Source organism: Eleginops maclovinus, chromosome 6, assembly GCF_036324505.1.
Source record: "Eleginops maclovinus isolate JMC-PN-2008 ecotype Puerto Natales chromosome 6, JC_Emac_rtc_rv5, whole genome shotgun sequence".
NCBI lineage: Eukaryota > Metazoa > Chordata > Actinopteri > Perciformes > Eleginopidae > Eleginops > Eleginops maclovinus.
In genome coordinates this window covers 4,585,997-4,610,336 of record NC_086354.1, presented here as the reverse complement: position 1 = coordinate 4,610,336, position 24,340 = coordinate 4,585,997, and the positions used below count along the sequence as shown (strand labels likewise).

General features: G+C 38.8%; 2 protein-coding genes across 5 annotated transcripts in view; one reads left to right on the top strand and one right to left on the bottom strand.

Moving 5' to 3' along the window:
• Positions 1-176: 176 nt before the first annotated feature.
• LOC134865440 (nucleolin-like) lies at positions 177-12,127 on the bottom strand. 3 transcript variants are annotated; one of them, XM_063884958.1, is made up of 16 exons: positions 12,035-12,127; positions 9,990-10,062; positions 9,815-9,907; positions 9,640-9,741; positions 6,772-6,864; positions 6,560-6,694; positions 4,136-4,207; positions 3,924-4,047; positions 3,677-3,834; positions 3,330-3,459; positions 3,035-3,192; positions 2,170-2,299; positions 1,957-2,090; positions 1,720-1,846; positions 1,399-1,616; positions 177-489 (listed from the first exon to the last, which is right to left on the bottom strand). In XM_063884958.1, the coding sequence occupies exons 2-16, from the start codon at positions 10,015-10,017 to the stop codon at positions 428-430; spliced, it is 1,764 nt and encodes a 587-aa protein (XP_063741028.1). In that variant the 5' UTR covers positions 10,018-10,062; positions 12,035-12,127; the 3' UTR covers positions 177-427. The 3 variants fall into 3 exon arrangements, with proteins under 3 accessions (XP_063741028.1, XP_063741027.1, XP_063741026.1); XM_063884957.1 differs by lacking the exon at positions 12,035-12,127 and adding an exon at positions 10,527-10,680 and having other exon boundaries at positions 6,772-6,861; XM_063884956.1 differs by lacking the exon at positions 12,035-12,127 and adding an exon at positions 10,527-10,679.
• The window catches only part of gk5 (glycerol kinase 5), a 27,189-nt gene continuing 13,521 nt past the window's right edge, over positions 10,673-24,340 (top strand). The window contains exons 1-15 of one of the 2 annotated variants that reach the window (XM_063884961.1): positions 10,673-10,842; positions 11,259-11,569; positions 12,067-12,160; positions 13,012-13,087; positions 13,205-13,298; positions 14,687-14,818; positions 15,029-15,104; positions 15,405-15,466; positions 15,558-15,631; positions 16,489-16,549; positions 16,843-16,969; positions 18,315-18,419; positions 18,848-18,942; positions 19,870-19,973; positions 20,066-20,125. In XM_063884961.1, the coding sequence (XP_063741031.1) occupies positions 11,444-11,569; positions 12,067-12,160; positions 13,012-13,087; positions 13,205-13,298; positions 14,687-14,818; positions 15,029-15,104; positions 15,405-15,466; positions 15,558-15,631; positions 16,489-16,549; positions 16,843-16,969; positions 18,315-18,419; positions 18,848-18,942; positions 19,870-19,973; positions 20,066-20,125 (1,286 nt within the window). In that variant the 5' untranslated portion in view covers positions 10,673-10,842; positions 11,259-11,443. The remainder of the gene's footprint in view (positions 10,843-11,258; positions 11,570-12,066; positions 12,161-13,011; positions 13,088-13,204; positions 13,299-14,686; positions 14,819-15,028; positions 15,105-15,404; positions 15,467-15,557; positions 15,632-16,488; positions 16,550-16,842; positions 16,970-18,314; positions 18,420-18,847; positions 18,943-19,869; positions 19,974-20,065; positions 20,126-24,340) is intronic. The other variant, XM_063884962.1, reaches the window with a different exon arrangement.

Below are 24,340 nucleotides of genomic sequence, written 5' to 3'. Positions count from 1 at the left end.
AGGGGAATGCTGCATCACTTAGTCATGAGCAGACCATTGGTTGGAAGATCTGGCATGTTTAGCTGGGAGAGTTATTTAAGGTCAGTGGCAGAGATGAAGTTGAAGCTGAGGTTTTAGTCCTTGCATAACCTTTTGCTTCTTCACTACAGATGTTACAACAAACCCAAAGACACAGCTGGCGGGGGATTAAAATATATTTATCTTCAGGAGTCATATTTTAACAACATTTGATAACAAGTTGAAGTTTTTAACATGTGTTCATAAAAGTTAAGTGGAAGGTTTAAAGTCAAATAGATGATCATCTACAAGGTGTCACGTGTCTTACAATTAGGTAGGACTAACAACGCTGTTCACATTTTCACACCTTTACATAATCAAAACACATTTTTTGTTGAGATTAATTTCTACAGAACTTTTCCCAGTCACGTTAGCCTTTATTTTCCACTTCTTTAACAGCTTCCTGTGGCGCGGCAGCTCCCTGTTTTTTACCTGAAGGAAAAACAAGGCAAATTGCTTTATTTAAACAAGAAACTGAATCAATCAAGTACATATATAAAGCCTGTAAACTAAAGCTGCACAGCTTACACAAAATAACATATTAAACCAGCACTCTGATGACAATAAATAACATTAGCTAAATAACAATAGCTGGATATGTCAAAGCACCATATGCAAGGACAACAAAACCTTTTCTAAAAGAAGCTGCCAAGAAAGAAGGTGCATTGCATTGTTTTTTAGGCCAATTGTGAGAGGTGCAACAGACTACATTAATACGGCTCATGTGTTTGCAAACACTTCTTTTAGTTACATTTTTGGTCAACTCCCCAGGCAATTATCTTGCTCTTTAGCTGTGAAATGCAAGTTGCAACCATGTTAATACCATTTTCTTTTTTTACCATTATGTCATACTACATTATATCCCAACCTCAAAAAATGTTAGAGATGCACCGTGGAATGATCTTTTTACAAACTAAACAACCAAACAAAAAAAAGTGTTGCTGCTCAATTAACACACACATTTGCCCAGAATTCTTCCCATTCATCCAGAACTTGGAAATATTCCAGGACTAGCTCAATATCTTTTTTGCTACTTGGTCCTGGATAGAAGGCATAAAATGTGTTTGAGCTGTGGTTGAAGGCGAAGAGATTAATAAAGTTACTAGCCCCAAAATCACAATGCACTAAAAAATGCTCTTCAAATGAGGGGAACTGCGGAGTTGATCATTATTTTTATGTTTGCCAACTAGTCCCCTTTCACGCTATCAGTAGCCACTAAAGCCATTGTTACCATAAAAAAATATATCACAAAATTTGATCTGACTTCTTCTCCTATTCTTCTTAAAGAACATACAACCACAATCAGACCTTGATATTACGCCAGTGGAACTCAAATGTTACCTTTCTTTTTTCCTTTTTTTGGTTTGCGTTTGCCTGCCCCCTCACCTGCAGGCTTCTCAACAGGGGCCTGAGGAGTCTTGGAGGGGAGTTTTGGACCTTTCCTAGCCTGGACCTTTGCATAAGTCACCGTCACCTTGCTGCCATCGATCTCACAGTCCTCCATGGCTTCTTTACAAGCTTTGCAGCTCTCTTCACTCTCAAACTCCACAAAACCAAACCTGAAAAACATTTCATTTGACACGGTGTCAGTGTAAATCGGTTTTCCAGAATAATCTATAAGACATGTTACAATTTTCACCAAAAAAACTTGAGGCTACTCACTTTTTTGAAACTCCTGTCTCTTTATCCATTGCTACTCTTGCACTTGAAGCTCCTTCAAAAGCACTTTTAAGAGTCTCCTCAGTCGTCTTCCCGGCGAGACCCATTACGATCAAAGATTTTAAGGAGTCTGAAGAGGGGGAAAAAGCATTGGAGCTTTGGAAACGCTTCAAATGTATGATTTGCAGTAACAAAGGCAACACCGACATATATAATAGCACATAAACAATCCCAACGTACCCTTTGCCTTCGCAGCCCCTTCTCCCTTGTTGCAGAATTGTACTTTGATCTCCCTTTCTGAAATTGTCACTTTCTGGGATGACTGCAGGGCCTTATGTGCGTCTTCCGCAGTTGCAAACTCGACAAACGCATATCTGCAGAGGATTACAAATGTTCTTGAGAAAAGTCACATGTTTTCTTTAATTCAAAAGGTGCAAGTGAACATGTACTTACCTTTTTGGTTTGCCTTGGCTTTTAGGCAGATTGATACTAATGGCTTTCTCAAAGACATTCTTGAGGTTTTTTTCTGGCACATTGAAAGGCAGATTGCTCACAAATAAGGTTTTATTTGGAGGAGCTGCAGCTGTGAGAAAGAAAGAGATCAATTGTCACATTTGCCATATTTAATTGAATGATATTGAGAATTTTAAAAGCCTCCAACAAAAATAGATGAGCCTCTGAACCCCAAAAAGGTCTGTGTTCCTGATGGAGATGCAAGTCAATAAGTACGTTTATTAAATTAGTGACACTTCAGCTGAACTGCAGAGCATTCACACAAAGAAGTTGGTTTCAAGGTGCTCTATTCTGCTCTCCTCACATTCATATTTTTTTGGTCAACCGCTTAGAGATGTCCTGTCCCTTAGCCTATCAGGTAAAATGTGTTGGAGAGCAAGCCAATTGGAGCATGAGCGTTGCATAGTGATGTCACTGTTAAGGAAGTAAACAAAGGAGTCCAGTGGAGGTGTTCCAGACAGAGAGGGATGTGTGGGAGAGAAACTCCCTCTGGGGGGAAACACAGTCCAGGAAAGGGAAAACCCGAAAAAGGATAATAGGGCCTCTTTAAGTAGTGACTGTAGCCAACATATTCCCCAATACTTGCGGGCACTTGGCAAAAAGTTGAATATTTAGAGATTACGTTTTTCTCGCATATTTGGAGAATTTCAGTTCTCTCTACTTCCAGCCATGTTTTGCTGTTTTCATATTGTCGCAGTACCTTTAAATTACCACAAAATGCTGTGAATCTGCCTGCGGTTCAGAAGGTTAATAGGTATATCACCTCAGGTATTAAGAGTACATTTCCAAATGTCGAGTGATCTACCTTTATTGCTGTTTTTGTTTTCATCCGTTTTGGCGACTTTCCCATTCTTTTCTCCGACTTTTTCCACAATCAAAACCCGACCACGCATCTTGACTGCTTGTTTTTGCTTCCACACTTTCTCTGCAGTAGTTTTGTTTGCAAACTCCACGTAGGCAATGCTGTTGAAGAATGATGATAAAAATAAAAATAAATCAGTACAGATTACAAACCATTATCATCACAATCGCACTACTAAATATGATCAATTATGTTTTGTATACCATGAAAGTGACCATTCTTTTATTTTAGCTCTTACCCTTTTGTTGGGGTCTCTGTTCCATCGGGAAACCGAATGCAGGTTGCCAGTTTGAACAATTTCAGAATTTCTTTTTTTGTTGCTTCGTACGGGACATTCTTCACCCACAAACATCTGCTATTTTTCTCCGCTAAACACAGAGCCGCGTTCAAGTTAGACATTAAATAAAACAACCTCCATGGATCCAATGGTGTTAACATTGTTATATAAATCCATTATTTTAGTGAAGAACAACCATATGTTTTAACAACTCTTTAACTCGACAATGAATGCCCTCTAGTGTTATGTTTAAACACACACTCCGGCTGCACCACTTAGAGAAATTGAAAATAACATTAGTTAGTTACCTTTTTTCTCCTCTGCGGAAGGTTTCACCTTCACCTTAACCTCACTTTTGACTTTTGCTCTTGCAACCTTCAGGGGCAGATCATTCATCAATACTCCATTTAGCGTCAAGCCTTTGGTCAAGTCCATCTCTGAGGCCAGATCTACAAATGCGTGTTTTCTACAAGAGCAAAACATTCATTTTTAGTCAAGTCAGTATTTGAAGTAGCAGCAATAATAAATGTGTGAGGACTATGAGCTGGATCTCACCTGGACCGGTCTAATCTGATGTCTTGAACCAGGAGACTTTGTGTCATGAAGTAATTAGCTAACGAGTCCTTGACCTCATCAAATGTCTTGGACTTGTTCAGGTTGCCAACAAAAAGACAATAACCTGCAACAAAATAAGAGGGTGGTATGAGTGAAGGAAAGAATTTAGGCTCCTTTCAGAATGAAGTCTTATATTGTTATTCACGTCTTACCATCATTGATGAGCTTAGTTTTCTTTGGTGGGGACTCCTCCACTGCAGAGCTGGCCTTCCGCTTCCCTTTTACTGGAACAGGTGGAAAATATAAATTAGGAAAACTTCACCACTAGACATATTCAGGCTGCTTTTGATCATACACACCTTTTAAAAAAAAAGTTTAGTATATAATTCGAGATTTTAGCCATCTTCTACATTAATATTTGACTTCACAGTGAGTCAAATTTGTGCATTCAATGGTTGATCAAATTGATTAAATTGATCAAAATGATTGTCAAGGTGTAAAGATCCTAAAGCCGTTTAGGTCCAGTTTGAAAAGATGACTAATATTATCAAATAACTTTCCACTACATTTCAAAGACCCATAATTAAATGTCTACGAACATTTGCAACCTTTAAGCACACACACGAACTGTAAACTTTAATTCAAAAGAGAATTATTGTATAAAAATGAAATGGTACTGTAAGCAAAGGAATGTAGAAAGACACATGATAATCTAAATGCCACGCATCAACCCGTATTAGAGCTACCTTATGTCAACTATAATATATATACTCATTCAATGTCACATTATGTGGGAGTTAAATACAAAAGATTCCTTTAACACTTAATTTAATTCAATATATTACAATCCCATGATTTTTCCAGGAGTGTAAAGTTTAATGACTCATAACTGGTTTACAATCACCATGTAAACCATGAAATTAACGGCCAGGGGCGGACGAGAGAATGGCGGCGAGTTACGATGATTAACATCATTACAACAAAGCAAGAGGCGATTTTGAAGAGATGCAAAAATAAACCGAATCTTCCACATTTGGCTGTCTGGGACAGTGCAGTCACACCGACTTCTAAATGTAAGCATCACGAAATTGTTGCATTTAATATTACTGTAAGAGCCGTTTTAATGAGTTCATGTTTGGGTGTTACTCACTGTGTGCCAGGGTGTGTTGTCCGATTCCCTATGGCACAGGTATTTAATAGGGATGTAACGATACACTCAACTCGGGGTTAGATATGATTAACGATTTTAAGTTCACGAAACGATTTTCTCACTATTTTTCTTTTTTTTTACTGAATGAGCTGCGGACAAATTATGATTCAAAAATATTTCGGTATTTATATAAACTGTACAAAACAACGTACATGTTTTCATCAAAAGTGCAAATGTAAACTGTGCAACTTTTATCTTAAATAACAGAAAGATACATAATTATATTTTGAAAACAGATATAACGGAAATCCTTTTTGATTTTTATTTAAATGTTGAAGTTAAACGCTTCAATCTGGTGCACTTTGAGGGCAAAATGAAGAGTTCTAAATAGTCAGAGAGCCCTTACCCTCACTGAGCTGTCTGTCAATCTGACAGGAGAGGAAAAACATCGGAAAAGTCTAGACCCCAAATATAAGACGACCACTCTTTTTCAGATTTGTTTATAGGAAAAAAACTTGTCTTATATCGGTTCAATGCGGTAGTTCACGCCCTGTGCCGTTTAAAAAGTTGCATCCCGATTAATGTTTTAGCTCAACCGGTTTTAATCTAAACGCATCTGTACATATTTTTAACCGGTTCACAATGCATCGTTGCATCCCTAGTATTTAAAGTTTGTTTTGTCACCAGATTGGTTGTGTCTGACCCCGGAAGGGCAAATGGTTTTTGACTGCATTAAGTGTGAATACGAGGATTGTTTGTTAAGGCAACATAAATGGATTATATTATTCCACACCTGAGTCAAGGCTAACAATTAATTACTGAACACACCAGCAGAAACGGTATCGTAACATCACAGTAAGCGCATCAGGAACATCATCCCCGGGAGGTAAACCACCACATAGGAAGCTTTAGTATTCGGCTGAAGCTGCTACAGTTACTTTTGCCAAGTTATTGTACAAATATGATAGTCATTATACATCTGGCAACACGGGCATATACTACTGAATTAAGGCATTGATGACATATGCACAGTAGTTACAGTGTAGAAATAGTGATGAAAATCTTAAGTCCTGAGCTCCAACATGTCATACATGACATAAAAAAATACAACAAATTACAAAATAAAAATGCATGTCAGGAGAATAAATAAATACAATAAGCTTAATAATGCAGAAAATGTTGTAAGTGACCAAGCAAATGCAAGAGTCTACATACATGTAAATAGAATAAGATAAACAGAACAAAATAAAAAATTGCACTGTAAAATTAAATTAAATACATTTCTTAATTTAATAAATGTTCTGTTTCACATTTAAATGTGTTGTAATAGCGCCACAAGGAGGAGACTCATCCCTATTGCACGTTATCTGTAACCAGACCAGACTGCTTTAAAAATGTTGGAATTTTGTTTGGGATTTTTTTATAGGGAGAAGAGAACAAAACACTTAAGAAGAGACCACTCCATACCTCTTAGAGGTATTCTTACCTGGAGTCTTTGCAACAATCTCTTCTGCTCCGTTGGTTTCCTTTAAAGCTCCGTTGCTCTCTCCCTCCTCACTCTTCTTCTCCCAGGCTACAGTAACTGCGGCTGTGCTTCCAGCAACAATGTCCATCTGAGATTCTGAAGAGAAGCTGGGTTACTGGCACCGCTCAGAATTCAACTCAGACATTTATGTGACGTGATTTTATGTGCAATACCTTCAGATCCCTGCCTCACATCTGTACTCTCACTGGGGGCAGCCTCTGTGGAGACGACTGCTTCAGCAGAAGGGACGATCTCACTTTTTTCTTCTGGCAAAAACAGAAGGGATTTGATATAAACAGTGATAGAGAGTGAGTGCTTCTCACTAAAGATATATTTTTAGGAGGAGTGTCATTAAAAAAACTGAGCGACAACCTTTGGTAAAACAACATTAAAATAGAGAATACACAACACCTTCAACTTAAATGAAAACAAACACATTTAATTGGAGAAAAGTACAGTTAGTCATTCACTTCATGATATAAATGCATCTTGTAATCCATCTCAGGTTTAAAGCTTATATGTTCATTATATCTTGGTTTTTACATTAACTAACATGGATTTTATAAAAATGTGTTGAGGTTATAATCAGGCAGAGCTCTGGGAGGAATTTTAAAGATATGAGTTTTCTAACAGATTCTTAATTGTTTGAAGCTTGTGTCATTGGTTGATTATATTGCTGGGGTTAGAGGCTTTAGAACTATCTCAGCGTGACATCAGTGCATAACAGCGGCATAAGATATTTACTTTATGTGCACAAATATGCAGCAACATCGGTTACTGTAAGGACACACAAGTTGTTATGTGTGAGGCTTGTAGGAATAAATATATAACTCAGATATATAATTGGTTACTTCATATGAACAATAGCAATGCTGGAAAGTTTACCATTTCATACCAAATACCCTGATCTTTATACCACATGATATGACATTGAAAAGGGGCGAAGGGTGCCCGATGCATGCTGGGGTACAGCGCCAGGCATAGTAACAGTAACATAACATGTGAATCTGAATGTAAAGATGTACGCTGAAGAAAATGAGACTGGAGATTGATATAGATATGACACACAAGAAGAACTTGTGCGGAGGAGAGGAGCTGTGTCTGTCCTTTGGAGGTTTTGGGGATTAAAAAAAAATCTTGCGTGGAACAAACTAAAATGTATTTCAAATGTTGTGGAACTAAAATTGTTGCCCAAGAAGATAACCCAAGTCATTTACTCCACCTCAACAGAAAGCACTTATTAATAAAATAGTTTACATTTTACAGTTGTTTCATGCATTTCGATTCCTTGACCACATAAGACTCGTGAGGGCCTTCACTGATCAGGTTTTCTTTTGTGGGGCCAAAATATATAAATTAGGGCTGCACGATTAATAGAATCGCAATCGAAATCAGGATATCAGTAATAGGCTGCAATTTAATAAAATACAAAAATGTGCGTGGTGAGATTGACTACGTTTTCGCTGCATGGTTCGCTGTCAGTGTGCAGTCTGATCGTTATGTACGCCCAAAAGTACAAACTACTACTACTACATTATTCCAGCGTTTACATTAACTTTGGATAATAATAATACGGGAGAAATAAACTGAGCGCTCTCTTTTCCTCTCTCCCGACAGCCAGTCCGTATCAATCACATGCAGCTCGCTGATCCAGTAATGAGTGACCCGACAGCGAAGAATAAACATATTTAAAACTAGTTCTGCTTGTTCCAGATGTAGATAAGATAAAAAAGTGCGTTAGGTCTTTAACGTGAAGTAGCCTGTGTTTTGCTCCACTGACCGGTCCCGTCACAGCGACGGTGATCATGTAGAGCTGCGTGTTCTCCGTCAGCAGCAGCTGATCCTGAGCACTGATCTCTCTCTCATGTCGGATTATACTTCACTCGCGTTTATGTCCATATCGGTCAGATCCAGCTAGCATTAGCTAATGATATGACTGTCTACTTATTGAAGGAGACCTAAATAATAAGCGCTGCTTGGCAACAGGGTGTGGCGACATAGTATAGCGCAGCATTACGCATGTTTACATGAGGTCAAAAATGTCTTGTTTTTTGAAAACGTGTATGTTTTCTTATATTAACTGTATAGTAAAAACCTTTATTTCCAAAGAAGATATCATTTGGTATTTATTTTATTTTGTCAAATTCTAAGTTATTTTCAAAACAGTAGCCTACTACTAAGATATTTTTGTTATCGTATTTGGTTATGATTCTTTGAGAAATACAGATTTCAAAATGATCATTTGTCTGTGCTCTTTCCTTTCCCTGAACAAGCAAGTACATATTACACTTCGTTGATTAAATCGCAATCGCAATATTGTCCACAATAATCGCAATACCACTTTTTCACCAAATCGTGCAGCCATAATATGAATGTAAATACATTATCAAATCATTGAAAAACTAGACAAATATTGTGATACCGTTATAATTTGGAAAAATACCGTAATTTAGGTTTTTGTCATTCCACCCAGACCTAAATGTCAGTATGTTGACAAGGCAAAAACTATTGGACTTCCAAAGATTGCAAATTGTTTTGATACTCAGGGTTTCGTACGTTTTTTTTTCCAATGACAAACTTAATGTTTTATCTAAAAAAAAGCAATGTTTCGTTTAGTCATATATTTTTTCAAAGATGGATGATGCACAAAAACTGTGACGGCCTTAGGGAAACATAAAAATAAGCCAATTATGTGAAAACTGCTGGGAGAAGAGCAAAAAACACTTCCCTACAATAATCTGTAGATATTTATATGTAAATATATGTATTTTTGTGAACACCTAATTTATGATACTGATGTTTTTGTGTATTACTTTGTGCCTTTTAATCCCATGTAGGATGCGTCAAATGCTTAATATGATTTGAAAAAATAAAGAAAAGGCTTGCAACAAATGCAATAATTACTATTTACAGAACTAAGAACATCTTTAAAATTCAAGCATGATAAATTACAACACAACTGTAATAACAATGATTCATGTTTCAATGGAGGAAACAAAATTTGTTGCAATAGTAACTTTTGATTCTTGGAAACTCCTTACCGCTGTCCATCATCTGATCACTGACGCTGGTTCTCTTTTCTGTGGATACATCCACAGTAGAAGTACTCCCTTTTACTTCAATGACATCGTCCTTCTGGGGATCTAAAGAAGCAGTTTTGTTATTGGCACAGCTCACAGATTAAATGAGACCTCATGTGAGATGTGTTTGCAGTACCTTGTTCATCTTGGTTTTCCTTGGGAGCATCCTCCTCTGTTACGACTAGTTGGTTGCTTGAAGAGACGATCTCAGTCTGTCCTTCTGCAACAACTATATATTGAATGATTTAATGTTATGTCAAAACTGCCAGATAAATGTAATGTTACACATGTTTATTAAATAAATGATGTACCAGTTTGAACATTGTCCTCCTCTTCCATAACTTCACTTGTGACTTGGCTCTTTCTTGTACTACGTCTTGTAGCCTGGAAAAGAAACAATTACATTCATTTCAAATCAGTTTGAACTCTGTTCACTCACAATCAGATTGCAATGCAACTGAAACATTTGAGACATCACAAATGATGTGTGCATTTGTTTTTATTCGTGCACAAAAGGTCAATGGCAGCTGTATTTTTACAAATTCAAACATTTGAATTAAAAAGCTTATGAACTTTACACATTTGAATATATCATTACACAATGTCCCCACATATGGTGATGGACAGGTAACTTATTGACACATTTAAACATCGGACCGGCTGTCCAGTTGTAAGTTATCCGCTTGAAACAGCTAGTAATTACATCTCATGGGTTTTTTACGGCTAACCAACTATTAGCTTGCAGCTAATAGCCTAAAACAACGCAAAGCGTGAAACATTAACACAGTGCACTCAGGAGCCCCTTTAGAATAAATGTAAATGAACGTAATTCTAACGTTTGTTTTTACCATATTTAGTGTTACAACAGCAGACAATCTGAAAACTGGTGCAGCAAGCAGTCGTTCCTCCGGTGAATGCACGTGTGTTGAGCTAAAAACACGCTACTACTTTTGCGCACTGCGCATGCGCGAATTGCTATACAACGGATGCCTGGAAGTATTTTAATTTTTGGCGCATGAACAACAACAATTTACGGAATCTCCCCCGTCACATATACTCCAGTGTATGGACGTCACTGCTGTGAGCACATTTTGGAACTTTTGGGTAGCAGCAGGGGGAAATGTTAGCAGAGCTAAAGCCTATTTTGACGTGTTTTCGAAGCAGGTAACCGCTCAAATATGTTTTTCTTAAAGCTAGCTTAGTTAGGTTAGCACCTGAACGTGACACTGTTGACTCCTACTTCAGTTGTGCTGTGTTCCAGCTCTCCACATGACCCTAAATTACAGAAACTGACTTTGGGTTTAGCTTAAACTTGCAGAATAACGTTTAAACGTTTCTTTTTTACGTGTTGTGTTTTTATCAAAGTGTTTGTACAACTCACACAGTAGCATTGTAATGACTCTTTTAACTAATATTTTAGCCCCGACTTTGCACTGTGTCTTTGATACATTTTTTAATCGCTGCTTTTATTCTTAATCAATCTGAGTTCTTGATTGAAACATGATATATAATTGAAACTGTGATTTTTTTTTTTACACACGACACATATTCAATTGAAACTTGAAACTGGTCTCAAACAGGTAGAACTGGACTTCGAAGAAACCATAGTCCGAGGTTCAGGTTACAGCCTCTCCACGTCAACTCAGCCGGGGCGGTGATAAGGTATAGGGCCAGGCCATGCTCCCAGGCTGTAAACAAGGCACTGTGAGCTGACCATGGAGAGTGTTGGACTGGTTTGAGGACAAGCAGGAACGAAGTGTTCACCATGGGGAGCCGTAGGAACGGTTTTAATAAGGAGAGTTTCATTTTGTCTGTGGATGTCGGGACTACTTCTATCAGATGTCATGTCTATGACAAGGAGGCAGAAATCCGAGGATCATGCTCCACCATGGTATGCATCTATTTATTGCTGTTCTTGTGGCTTTACATTTTTTTTTAACACAGCAGCTACTTATATGCAATACTTTAACTAGTTTATTCTGTTTTCTTTTGGTAATATGTTATCCAGGATACATTACATCTTTGACATGAATAATATTTATAGTTAAGTCTGTAAATGTTTTCACATTCCTCTGGCCATTTTCCACATTTTGCACAAAACTACTCCTGAATACTGCACAGCTCTTTTATTTTAATACAGATAAATATGTGTACAGTGTGGGTTTAAAAAATAAATAAATAAAAAAACTCCTTTATTTGTCCCGCATAATAAGGACATCTAGAATGTCATTAATGTATTGTAGTTTTCCGTTGATCTATATTCATGTTTTTTATTTTTGTCCTTTTTAAAAAAAAAATTGTTTATGTTCTCTTTAAAATGTCTATATTAGTCACCAATTCAACAAAGCGTGCAAACCGTATTGGTGTTTTTCTCCCCATGTGATTCAGGTCGTTCCCTTGTATCCAGAGGTAGGACATGTGGAAATGGACCCAGAAGCCATATGGGAAGGGTTTATCACTGTGGTAAAGGGAGCTGTGCAAGGTACAGTTGCACAATGTCCTATTACTACACATACTAAGGAGCTAGACTGGATGTGATTCATTTGAAATGTTAATATATGCACACCCTTTGACAAATAGTGTTTCTAACATGTTCAATGAATCAAACTTTATTTATAGAGCACTTTTCATAAACAAAAGGTCACATAAAATGCTTCACAGACAAAAATACCTACCCCTTCCATACCATAGGTTAAGCAATAGAAAATGATGACTTTGATGATTAATATAAAACATGTCATATCAGCAGTACTCCATTTATATAGCAATGAATCAAACAAGACTACATTTTAAAAGTGTAAACACTACTACTCTCACGTCCTCTGGTATGCTGGTAGTCACAGCCACATGTAGTACTTGTGTTTTCAAAGAGAGCAAATAGAGTGAAAGGCTGGCAATCATTCACTGAATAGGCGGTTCATTGGATACACCTGACCTGGCTACAGTTCAATATAAGCTGCCCTGCAATGAAAACCCCCCCTAATAAGCATGCAATCATGTTTTCTTTTCAAGATTCTTTCAGAAAGACAGTGTTTATCTGGTATCCTGTTCTTTTGTTTAATTAATTACAGTATATAAGATTACATGTTGACACGCTGCTCACAACCAATAGAAAAAACTGGCAAAAATGTTTCTTGCAAATATGAAGAGCTGACTGAAGTGTTTATTTGGCCTTGTTACGAAATGTACTGTTGTTAGGAACATTTACCATTTATTTACAGGGTGTGTTTCTCTCTGTCCTTAAAAAAGCCCACAATAATCCCTGTGCGTCAGTTCCTATTCCCTATTCCCCAGCACAACTCTTTTAATGATTCGGTTGCTCTGCTCGTGTAGATGCAGGAGTGCACATGCATCAGGTAGAGGCCCTGGGCATCTCCACTCAAAGAGGCACTTTCACAACATGGGACAGGTAAATAATCAAGAATAAATCAATCAATTAAAAACAATGAGATAATCAAAAAGCTGTTTTTAGGCAAATCGAAAACAACTGCTATAAAGCACATGTTCCTCTCTTTCACTTTGACAGGACAACTGGAATTCCTTTCCATAACTTCATCAGCTGGCAGGATCAGAGAGCTGCAGATTTAGCGAAGTCCTGGAACAGATCCTGCACAATGACGGTGAGTCTTTGTACATGTCAAGCACTTACAGTAAATATTTTTGGAAGTTAAAGGTACAGGTTATCCCCAAACCAAAAATAAATGTTACCTTGTTACATGTAGTCTTATTTATCAATCTAAATTGTAATGGTTTTAGGTGTCCAGTGTTGGAGGTAACTGCCATATAGATGCCTTATTTTCAATAGAGGGGTGCAGGAATGGGTTAGGGTTCCCTTGTCTCGAAGTCAACAATTTTTTTATTCGTTTTTGGTTAGATGCCTTCAATAAGGTCTGCGTTTAATACAAGCTTATGAGATGTTTTTATGAGACGTTTTGATCTACAATATAAAATTGGTCAGTAAATACCCCACTCGTATTGTCTGAAGCTTTAATGTGTCTTAAAAGGTGGTTACTAACAAGTGGCTAAAACAGAACACTGATCAGTAAAGGCATCATCACACTGAACATTAGCTCAACCTTAGCTTTTTCGTTACCTTTTTCATTTATGCCTCAACTATCATACAAGTTGTGTTATAATGTGGCGATAATCGTGCTCAATACATTTTTTAAGTATCATAAATGTGCATTTGCTAATTCTTTTTGCAGTATTCCCAGTGACCCTTGCCCTTGCAATGCTAACTTCTGCAAATGTCTCTTTCAAAACAATCATAACCAGATGACCTAAAATAATCCACTTGCTTTGCTGTGATCAGATTTATTTTGAAACGATTTTCTTTCTACCAAACTTAACCTGCTTATCACCCCTGAAGGATGCACACATCTACTAAGAGACTAGTGCTGTGTCCACATTTGCTTACTTCGATACTTACATCAGCTATTTTGAGTGCATGAAGTTGAATGTGGATCAGTGTTCACTTCTTACACTCAACAATCACCATTTTAGCCAATAAAAGTGGCACAACCAACCAAAATTTCAGTTGCTCTGGCTCTAGCTATTTGAATACTTGTATAAATGTTTCACTGTTCAATAAGATCACCACAATACAATACTAGTGTGGAAAGGAAGCCACTGTTCATTTGAATAGGTTAATTGAGCAGTATGTAATGATTTGCAATAATGCCATCTAGCTACCTAGCATGTTATTGTTCACAGTAGCTAGTTAGCTAACAAGCTAACAACGGCAAACGTCACTTCTGGTGAGGGCACAGCAACTTTGCGAAATTTGAAACAAAACTTCCCATTTGTTCCCACACTGCGCAAGTGCTCACAGTGTATTACTGTGCATTTAGACTTGTGTGCAGATAAGAGATGAGATAATTGAACTTTTAAAACTATTTGAATGCAGCCTTGGTTCAAATGTAGTTTGACAAGCATCCACAGTATCAGTGCTGATTATCATGTTCTTTTGCCATTTATGTAAAGTCATTTCTGTCTTTGACAACTGTAGGCCATCCAGAGCGTGATGAAGGTGCTCTACTTCTTCACCAGGCAGAAGCGGTTGCTGGCAGCGAGTCGTCTGGTCTTCTCCCCTCAACATGTAACCTTCCGCCTCGTCTGGGCCCTCACACACTACAAGCAGGTGTGTGTTTGCGTGTGAAGAGCTGACAGTTTAATCCAGTACCTGACAGAACGTCAAACCTAGAGCCAGCCTCTTTATTTGTTCGTCAAAGGGTTTAGTATAAAAAGGACAAAGCAGAGCATACCATTACAGAAAACAGGGAGCGGCTGTATTCAATTGTCATTCCTCACTTATTTGTTTTCCCTTCATCATATTCTGTTCCTCTTCCAGGTTCGTCAGGCGGTTACTAAAGGCAGCTGCTGCTTTGGAACAATCGACACCTGGTTGCTGTTCAAACTCACCAAAGGTGTGTGTGGCGTGTGAAGTGAAGCACATGTGAATGCTATTTCTCATCAGAACAGCACGCTAATCTATAATTTGTGGATTGTATTTCATATTGACCCTAACACAGGATGTTAAGACCTCAACAGAATGTTCTTTGTTCCAAATCCTATTCATCACTGATTGGCTAAATGTTTTTCTTAACTCCTGTGGGAGAGGAGGGGTTGGGAAAAGGGCCTGGAGCACAAACCAGTTTTTGTTTTTTTTACCTTTTTTGAAGAGCGATTATCTGATGTGTTCATCTGTGACACTAATTGTGTTTCAGGGAAAGTCCATGCCACAGATTACTCCAATGCCAGTGCTACAGGCATCTTCGACGCCTTCCATGTGAGATGTTTGTCAAGTTTGTTTACTGTTTGTTTCATTTTTGGAGTAAGGTTTCAATTTCATTCCTTTATCCTATGTAACTTTTTCACAGATGTGTTGGAGTGGCTTTCTCAGCTCTGTTGTTTCTATACCTCTCTCTATTTTCCCCAAAGTAGAAAACACTAGGTGAGTTAACCATTACCTTTGAAGAGGCCCTACTGCTTCCCTGCAGTGTGTTGTATAGGTTTTAGTGCATGTAAATGGTCTGCAAAGGCTAAAATCCTTTTGTTCCCTCCAGAGGGAGTTTCTCTCCCACACTCCCCCCTCCCCTGCCTGAAACACCTCCATTGGACTTCTTAGTTTACTTATGTAACATAATGACATCACTCTGTTACTAGCGCTTCAATTTCACGTGGCGGGACATCTCTTAGCAGTTGACCAATCCCAACAGAGCCGGCCAGCTAACCAATCAGAGCAGACTGGGCTCTGGTTTCAGACAGAGGGTTAAAAGAGGTGCTGCAGCACAGGCAGTATGAGAGAAATAAAGAGCTTTTTGAACATTAAAGCATGGAGACATGTCTCAGGAGAGACAATAATTACAGATATGAACCTGTAGAGGAGAATAATATGTCCTCTTCAAGATAAAAAAAAAAAGAATTATACAAGAAATTTTTTCATGAATTAAAGAAAAAACACAAACTCAGCATTTTTGTATAATCTATTATTGACCATAAAAAAGGTACAGTTTATTTTCAAAAGGCTGAAAAAACAAATGAGGTAGATAAAGTTATCTTCTTAAAGAACTAAAAAAACTAAAAAGTCTAAAACATTCTCATTTTACCAACACATTATTTTGATTTTTATTGGGGAAAAATGAACATGTTTGCAGAAGAGTAAACATATTGTAGTTCATACAACTTATGGAAATACCCACTTGTGACTATCAAAAGGAAATGTGTTTGTGATCAATAAAGCATTATAATGATTGGGAATGAATAGTGTAAAATGATGTGTTGTCTCTGCTCTCTCCCCCATGTTCCCAGCTATGACTTTGGATTCACAGACCCTTCCATATTCGGAGTGCCCATCCCCATCATGTCAGTGGTGAGTACGGTCAGACAGTGTAATCAGGAACACTGAATGCAACATTTGCATTATGTTTACACCAGCGTGTCCAAGCTCATGTCACCGCTATTATGTTGTAAAAAGGAACTTGTGCTCAGTTATTGGTAATCATTAGCAAAGGTTTTCTTAGGACAAAAGTATAACACGTCCTGCTGGAGACAGGCCCATCTTTCTATAACAGTGATGGATCTAAACATTTCCAGTGCTGCCAAAATGAAATGTACACTGTTAGGATTTTATTTTCAATACATACTCATGTCCCTCTGCCACAGATAGCGGACCAGCAGGCAGCCATGTTTGGAGAGTGCTGCTTTGATGTCGGCGATGTCAAAATTACCATGGGAACCGGCACCTTCATGAACATCAACACCGGGAATAAACCACATACGTCATCAGCAGGTAAAATATATTCACTAAATCATTTATACCATCTTCTCTAGAGCAAGGACTAACTGGTGGAATGGTCCCTCTGTAGCTCCATATTGGAAAAGTGTTTTTAGGATTGTACCTTTGTGATTAAGAATAGATTTAGTGTAAAAGGTTATTATTTATTGAGGGTGTTGTATATGGCGTGCTCCCTCAAACCAAAATGCAGATTTTCCTCGTAAAATGTTAAACTGATGCCAGAAAACAATATTTCTGTTGATCGAAACGGTAAAATGACTCCAGAAAATATGAAGATTGTGTCGGATAGAGCGTCCGACGGCAGAGACAGCTTTGTGTTTACGGAGAATAAATAGGGGATGGATGTCCGGTGTTCAGTGGCAGGCAGCAGGCTGACACTGAAACTGAGATTTCTGAATTTGTTTCTTTCATTTTCATTTTTTCTATAGAGGAAGTAAAGAAACCATAACTCTGGATTTATTTGTTGTTTGAGGTGAAATATATGACTCAGCAGCTCTAAGACATGAAGAAACTATTATTTTCCACTTCGCTCTGATGCAGTGTTTTCACCGGAAAGTGGGCGGGGTCGTGAGTTAGCGCGCTCATACTTTATTTTTCTAGAAAATCCCTGCATTACAGTTTGATATGATTATGAATGTGTGCATACATAGATATGCATTTGTTTGTGTGGATACATACTGTGGGTGTATGTAGTTTTTCTGTCTGTTTTGCAAAAATTAAGAAATACATGCTAAAGATAAACATGATTCCACGCTACTTCACAACGCCAATAACCTCTGTACTTTGTTGATGTTTTGATTGAGTGAACTCCTATAAGCAGAACATTACATATTGTGCGGTAAAGAGATGGATCCTCACGTTGTTGTAGTATTTCTTTTAAATGATGTTGTATATGTTATTATTATTTTATAACTTTTTAATCTATTAAAAAGTGTGTATTTTCTTTCCTGATATATTTATCACTTGTGTTTATCTGTCAGAAAAGTTACATATTGAAGAGATGGATCCTCGCATTGTTGTATTATTTTGTGATTTATTTTATATATTATTATTATTATTATTGTTGTATAGCTTTTTATTTTATTTGAAGGTGTGTATTTTCTGTACGGTTGTATGTATCACTTTTTTTTATGAATAAAAAAACTATATATTAACGCATTTTACCAAAGTTTGAATTACATTTTTATTAAAAAAGAAAGCAACTTCAAGCCCACTCAAATAGAATTTCAAGAGAAAAAGAATAATAAAGATTACCACAAATTCAATCGCGTCTTCCTGAAGTTGTCAGTCTAAATGTATCCATAACGGCATATTTAAAGCGGTTGTCTGCTCCCCGCAGGTCTGTATCCTCTGGTGGGATGGAAGATCGGCTCGGAGGTGGTGTACCTGGCGGAGGGCAATGCAGCAGATACAGGCACCGCCATCAAATGGGCTCAGGAGCTGGGTGAGCAACCTGATTATTATTTATTTCTCATCTTATTTGCAAGACATTATGATCAGTAGTTCAAAGACTCGTTTATGTTCGATGAAATTCATTTTTATTTACCAATAGTTTAAAATACATGGACAGTTATAAGACATGATAGAGAAACGGGACACCCCCCATAAGCTATAAGAAGCTTTAGAATAGGGCCCAGACACTAAACAGAGGATATTACAACATATTATTAGCACATCTACACTTGTGAAGAGTACATTTATAACATTAAAAAAAACTGCAGCACACAATGTCTAGTTTTATCAATCTACGTCCATACATGAGGACCTGGAAGCATTTAAATGATCCACGTTTGAGAGAAAATGTTCCTTACTCTGAATACATTAGCGAGTGACAGATTCAGAGTGTGTGAAAGCTGTGTGTGTGTGTTGCAGAGCTCTTCTCTGACGTACAGGAGACCAGCGACATGGCTTACAGTGTCGACGACTCAGACGGAGTGTGTTTCGTTCCCTCCTTCAACGGCCTGCAGGTGCATCATTGTGTGTCTGAGTCAAAGAGAAATATATGAACTTTTATAAACACATGTGTACAAATGACAGCAGCAAAGCAAAACAACACATGTATTTACACTAGCATTTATAGATTTGAACTGATAAGAGCATGGATTTGTTTTTCTTTTTGTTTTGTCTTTGTGTAACATGGTTATGTGTCTCTTTTTTTCCTTTGCCCTCCATTGTGAACTGGCCCTTGTAAGTCCTGGATGTTCATAACGTATATGCATGTGATTACATAATCAAATGTTCCTCAAATGGTTGTATAATCAAGACATGCTAACAGTCATCATGTAAAATAGTACAGCTGCAATCTCAAACAGAGGCTGACTTCCCCTTAAAGGTAAAATAGGTAACATTTCCACACCAAAATGTCTAATAAAAACACTAGTTAAATATTTTGTCTACTTACTTTTCCCCTAAATTCAAAAAGTGACTTTTTATTCAGTTTTGTCCACATTTTAACAATAAGGATTCTAAATCTTGGTGGTTTTTAACTATATATTTTAGCCGCATTAAGGATTTTAGTCTTTAAACAAGCTTAGCAAATGTTAGCGCCAGCCAGCTAGCACTGGAGAAACACAGATTTTTAGCGTCACACTGCTTTATTTAGTGTTTTTACTGGTTTTAATTACCAGGCATGTGTATTTTGGAGAGGAGGAGACATCTGAGGATAGTTTGGCTTCCTGTAAAATCCTCCTGAATGATAAACAATGAAGGAGTCTTAACCCAAGCTACTTCACAGCACCACCACTCTGTTCCTCTGGTTTGATTGAGAAAGAATATTGGCTGAAAACTACATATTGTGTATTTAATGCAATAGACTAAAGGACCTTTTTTTTTTTCTTTTTTGATCTTGTTTCCAATTTTAGAAATTTAACATTTTTGATTGAATTTATCTAAAGGCTCCTCTGAATGATCCCAAAGCCTGTGCTTCCCTCATGGGCCTCAAACCTTCCACCACTAAGAGCCATCTGGTCCGAGCCATCCTGGAGTCTGTGGCCTTCAGGTGAGTCACTTTGAAGAGATGCTTTCTGTTTGACACTTTTTTCATTGTCTTCATGCTAATCAATATTTTCGAACGCTTCTTATTCTTTGCAGGAACAAGCAGCTATATGACACAACGCTGAGGGAAACTCATTTTCCCATCACAAAGATCAGGTGCAGTTTTTATTTTCTAATGTTCAAATTAATATATATTCTTAAGAATAACCAGACATACAAAATAATATCCAAAATAGATGAGATAAAAAAAAAATGTTTACCACTTAATCCAAACCAAATGTGCTCTCTGGTCTGTTAACAAAAACTGTCTAGCATCATGTTGAGTGCTGGAGATATTCCTATGTAACAAACAGTCATGTAAACAGGCTATAATGAGGACATACGTCATACGATCTGTGACATATAATTAGTATAAAAGCCGTTATTGTAAAAGTCATGTCGATTTATCAACTGATCATGTACAAATGTTTGGGGTCATGTCGATATCCTGAAAATAATAACTCTTGTCCATATTGTACAATAAGTTGGTAACTTAATAACCCTTGAAGTCATGTCTATTTATTATACAATGAGTCAATCACGTAAAAAAATATCCAGGTCATGTCCGTATTACGATGGAGAAATCAATAAAAATTCATGAATGAAGTAATGTACTTCGGACCAAAACAACAAATGGTATTGACTCTTTGGCTCTTAACAAAAACATTTTTGCAATGCCAGAGTCTAATGTTTAGAACAACCCTGCTGTTTATTCTGGACTCATGTTGACTAAAATGCTGGAGACATTCCTATGCCATCAAACATGATGTAAGGTATGCAATGATGTGTTCTGAACTAATGTTGATGGCTACTAAAATAACGAAGGGAGACGTCCGTTCATTTCAGATGTTTACTAAAATAAAGAACTTAACATATTTACAGCGAGTGGTTGGCTTGAATTGTCAGCATCCTTAACAACATAAAACAAAATGGCCGCTGTACGACCTACAACACTGCGTATGTGACGTAACACGCACAATGTCCCATGGGTAATGAAGTCCATTTCAAGTCCATTTCCTAAGTATATCCCAACTTAAATGACCTAAAGTCCCTTTTTAATCTAATCCCATATCTGAAACATGAACTGTTATTCTTAACACTTACTTATAAATTGACTAACTTATTAAATGTTGCTTTTAACTATTCCTTTTAAATCATCTGTTCTAAATAAATTCTCTTCCTAACAAATAAATTCACAACATCCTCCCCCCCATAAACTACTGTTTATACTATTTCCAACGGATACAGAAGCTGGATGGGCCTCCGCAGAACAGTCCCTGTGCTAGTGCGAACTGCACATGACCTCACAAGGCCATCACGACCAGGAAACAGCTCTTCGATCTTCCCCAGCTTCCAGCTCTGCCTTGGGGCGTTGTCTTCTCCGATGAGCGCAACATCGCCAACCTTCAGCGAAGAAGGCTGTGGGGTGTCACAGCGACGGGCCGACTTCAGATCCAACAGATATTCCTTCTGCCAGCGGTTCCAGAAGTTGGTCACGAGTCGTTGTCTGTAGCGCCACCTCTTGGTCATCTCCTCTTTGTTGGCTGTTGGACGGTTGATCTCAGCTGGAAATGACTTAGGAGGCAAGCAAGTCAGTCTCTGACCCACCAAGAAGTGGGCAGGGGTCAGTGGTTCTGGCTCATCCACATCATTGGACACATACGTGAGCGGCCTTGAGTTTATTACGGCTTCAGCTTCGGTCAGCATGGTGCACATCTCTTCAAAGTTGAGTTTAGCTTTGCCAAGCACCTTTCTGAGAATGATTTTGACTGATCTAACAAGCCGCTCCCAAAATCCGCCCCACCAGGCTGCTCTTTCAGCGATGAACCGCCAGGTGATGCCCTTCTCTGAGAAGAACTCTCGTAGTTGTGGATCTTTAATTCGTTGCCAGAGCTCCTTTAGATCTTGATCTGCCCTCTTGAACGTCTTGGCATTATCTGAATAGATCACCTTGCATAATCCTCTTCTGGAGATGAATCGTTTCAGAGCTAGTAAGAAGTGTTCCGTGGACATGTCTGAGACTAACTCTAAGTGGATCGCTCTGGTCACAGCACACGTGAAAAGTGCTATGTACGCCTTTGTCATTGAGCTCTGTATCTTCACATAGAGTGGCCCGGCAAAGTCCACACCGGTAACTTCGAATGGTGGTGATTCTGTTATCCTGTCCCTTGGCAACGGTGCAGTAGTCTGTTGCCCAGGCCTTGCTTTGAATTTCCTGCAAAGTACACATCCGGACACCACCTTCCTCACTATCTGCCTTGCCTTAAGAATCCAATATTTCTCTCTTGTCTGCACTAAAGTGTCTTGTACACCTGCATGGCATATTTGCTCATGTTGATTCTGCACCACCATCTCTGTGTATTTGTGTTTGCTGGGCAAAATCCAGGGGTGTTTTTCTCTGTAAGAGAGATCTGAATGCTGTAGCCGTCCTCCAACACTAAGCAATGCGTCTTCATCCAGAAATGGTTTGAGCTCCCGTATCCTGGAGTCAGTGTTGGGGCATTTCCCTGCTATCAGCAGATCCATTTCGGAGCAGAAACTTTCTCTTTGAGTCACCTTCGTCCAATATTTTTCTGCTTCATTCAGCTCTTCCGCTGTCAGTTCACCGCTCACCTTAGATCTTGAGCGTGCGTTGGTGATGAATCTCTTGATCCAGGCTGTCACTCGGAACACTCTTTTTAGTTTGCTGTACTTCTCTAGACATAAGACAGGACTTAGGAAGTCTGGCTCTTGCTGAACAGCCTGTACTGTAATCTGGTATTTGGATCGGAGTTCAGATCCGACCTCCTCTTCTTGAACATCTTCCTGAGTACTCTGTGAGTGATCAGCTGTCATTAGAACATAAGGTCCTTTCCACCACAATGTGCTCTGCTTCAGGTCCTGTACAGTTAGGCCTCTGGTGGGAAGGTCGGCTGGGTTAAGTTTCCCCTTGCAGTGAGACCAGGACTGTGGGTCGGTTAGGGTCTGGATTTCTGTGACTCTATTCGCTACGAACTGTTTCCACCTATGAGCAGAGCCGCAGATCCAGTGCAGAACTATCATTGAATCTGTCCACAGTCTGAGTTGTGTCTTGTCTAGCTGCAGCGCTTTCATGAGTGTGTCCCCCAACCTGGCTGCTATCACGGCACCCATCAGCTCCAGGCGTGGCAGAGTCATTCTTTTAAGCGGGGCCACTCTTGACTTGGATGCAACCAGGCTTATGGTCACTTCTCCTTCCCTTGTTTTTCCTTCGATGTAAGCGACTGCACTGTAAGCTCTTTCGCTCGAATCACAGAATACATGCAGTTTTAGCTCTTGGTTGTTCTGCTGTGGCATATGCGTTTTGTACCATCGTGGGATTGACACCTCATGCAGTTGAGGGAGCTCTGAACACCACTGTTGCCACTTCTTTGTCATGTCGGGTGGCAGCTCCTCGTCCCACTGGAGCCCTCTCTCCCACATCTCTTGGAACATGATCTTGATCCTAATCGTGAAGGGTGTCAAGAATCCCAATGGGTCAAAGATTCGAGCAGAAGACTGCAGAACACTTCGTTTTGTGTTTTCTCTATCCTTCAGGATATCCAGCAGCCCTCTGAGGTCGAACACGAAGTCATCAGTGGCCGGTCTCCACACCAAGCCCAGCACCTTGAGAATGGACCCGTGTGGTTCTGGCTGAGCAACGCAATCCATCGAGCTCTCCTGCCATTTCTCTTTGAGCTCAGCAGAGCTCGTCATCCATTTGCATAGCTCCATGCCTGCTTCAGACATTATGTTCTTGGCCGTTTTTGTCACTGTATAGGCCTCTGTCACCTCACTTGAACTTGAAATAAAGTCATCGACATACAGTGAGGAGCTGATGATTCCTACCACCTTTGGGTGTTCTGATTCGTACTGTCTTAGATGCTTCCGAATGGTGGCTGCGAGTAGGAATGGGCTTGACGAAGCTCCAAACACCACCCTCGTCATTCTGAGCATGCGCAGCTTCATGTCCTTGTCCAGTGTTGGTGGACCTGTGAACCACAGGAATCTCACGGCGTCCCGATCTCTTTCTGTGAGTGAAATCTGCAGAAATGCTTTCTTGATGTCTGCCATATAAGCAACTTCATGCAGTCTAAACTTGGTCAAAACACTCATCAGATCTGGATTCAGATTGGGGCCGGTTAAGAGACAGTCGTTCAGTGAGGGACTTCCATCTTCGTGAGATGAAGCATCGAATACGACTCGCAGTTTTGTTGTCGCCTTGTCTTCCCTCAGTACAGCATGATGGGGTAAGTAGTATGTCTGAGTGTCTTGCGGTGATGCACGCTCCTTTGGCACATCCTCAGCCATTCCTTGCTTTAGGTAGTCTTCCAC

Excerpts from the sequence above, each read along its gene's own strand:
- LOC134865440 (XM_063884956.1), bottom strand. Across the intron at positions 6,695-6,771 it reads TGTGAGGCAGGGATCTGAAG|AATCTCAGATGGACATTGTT; the intron begins GTATTGCACATA and ends GCTTCTCTTCAG. Across the intron at positions 3,460-3,676 it reads TTCCGCAGAGGAGAAAAAAG|CGGAGAAAAATAGCAGATGT; the intron begins GTAACTAACTAA and ends CTCTGTGTTTAG.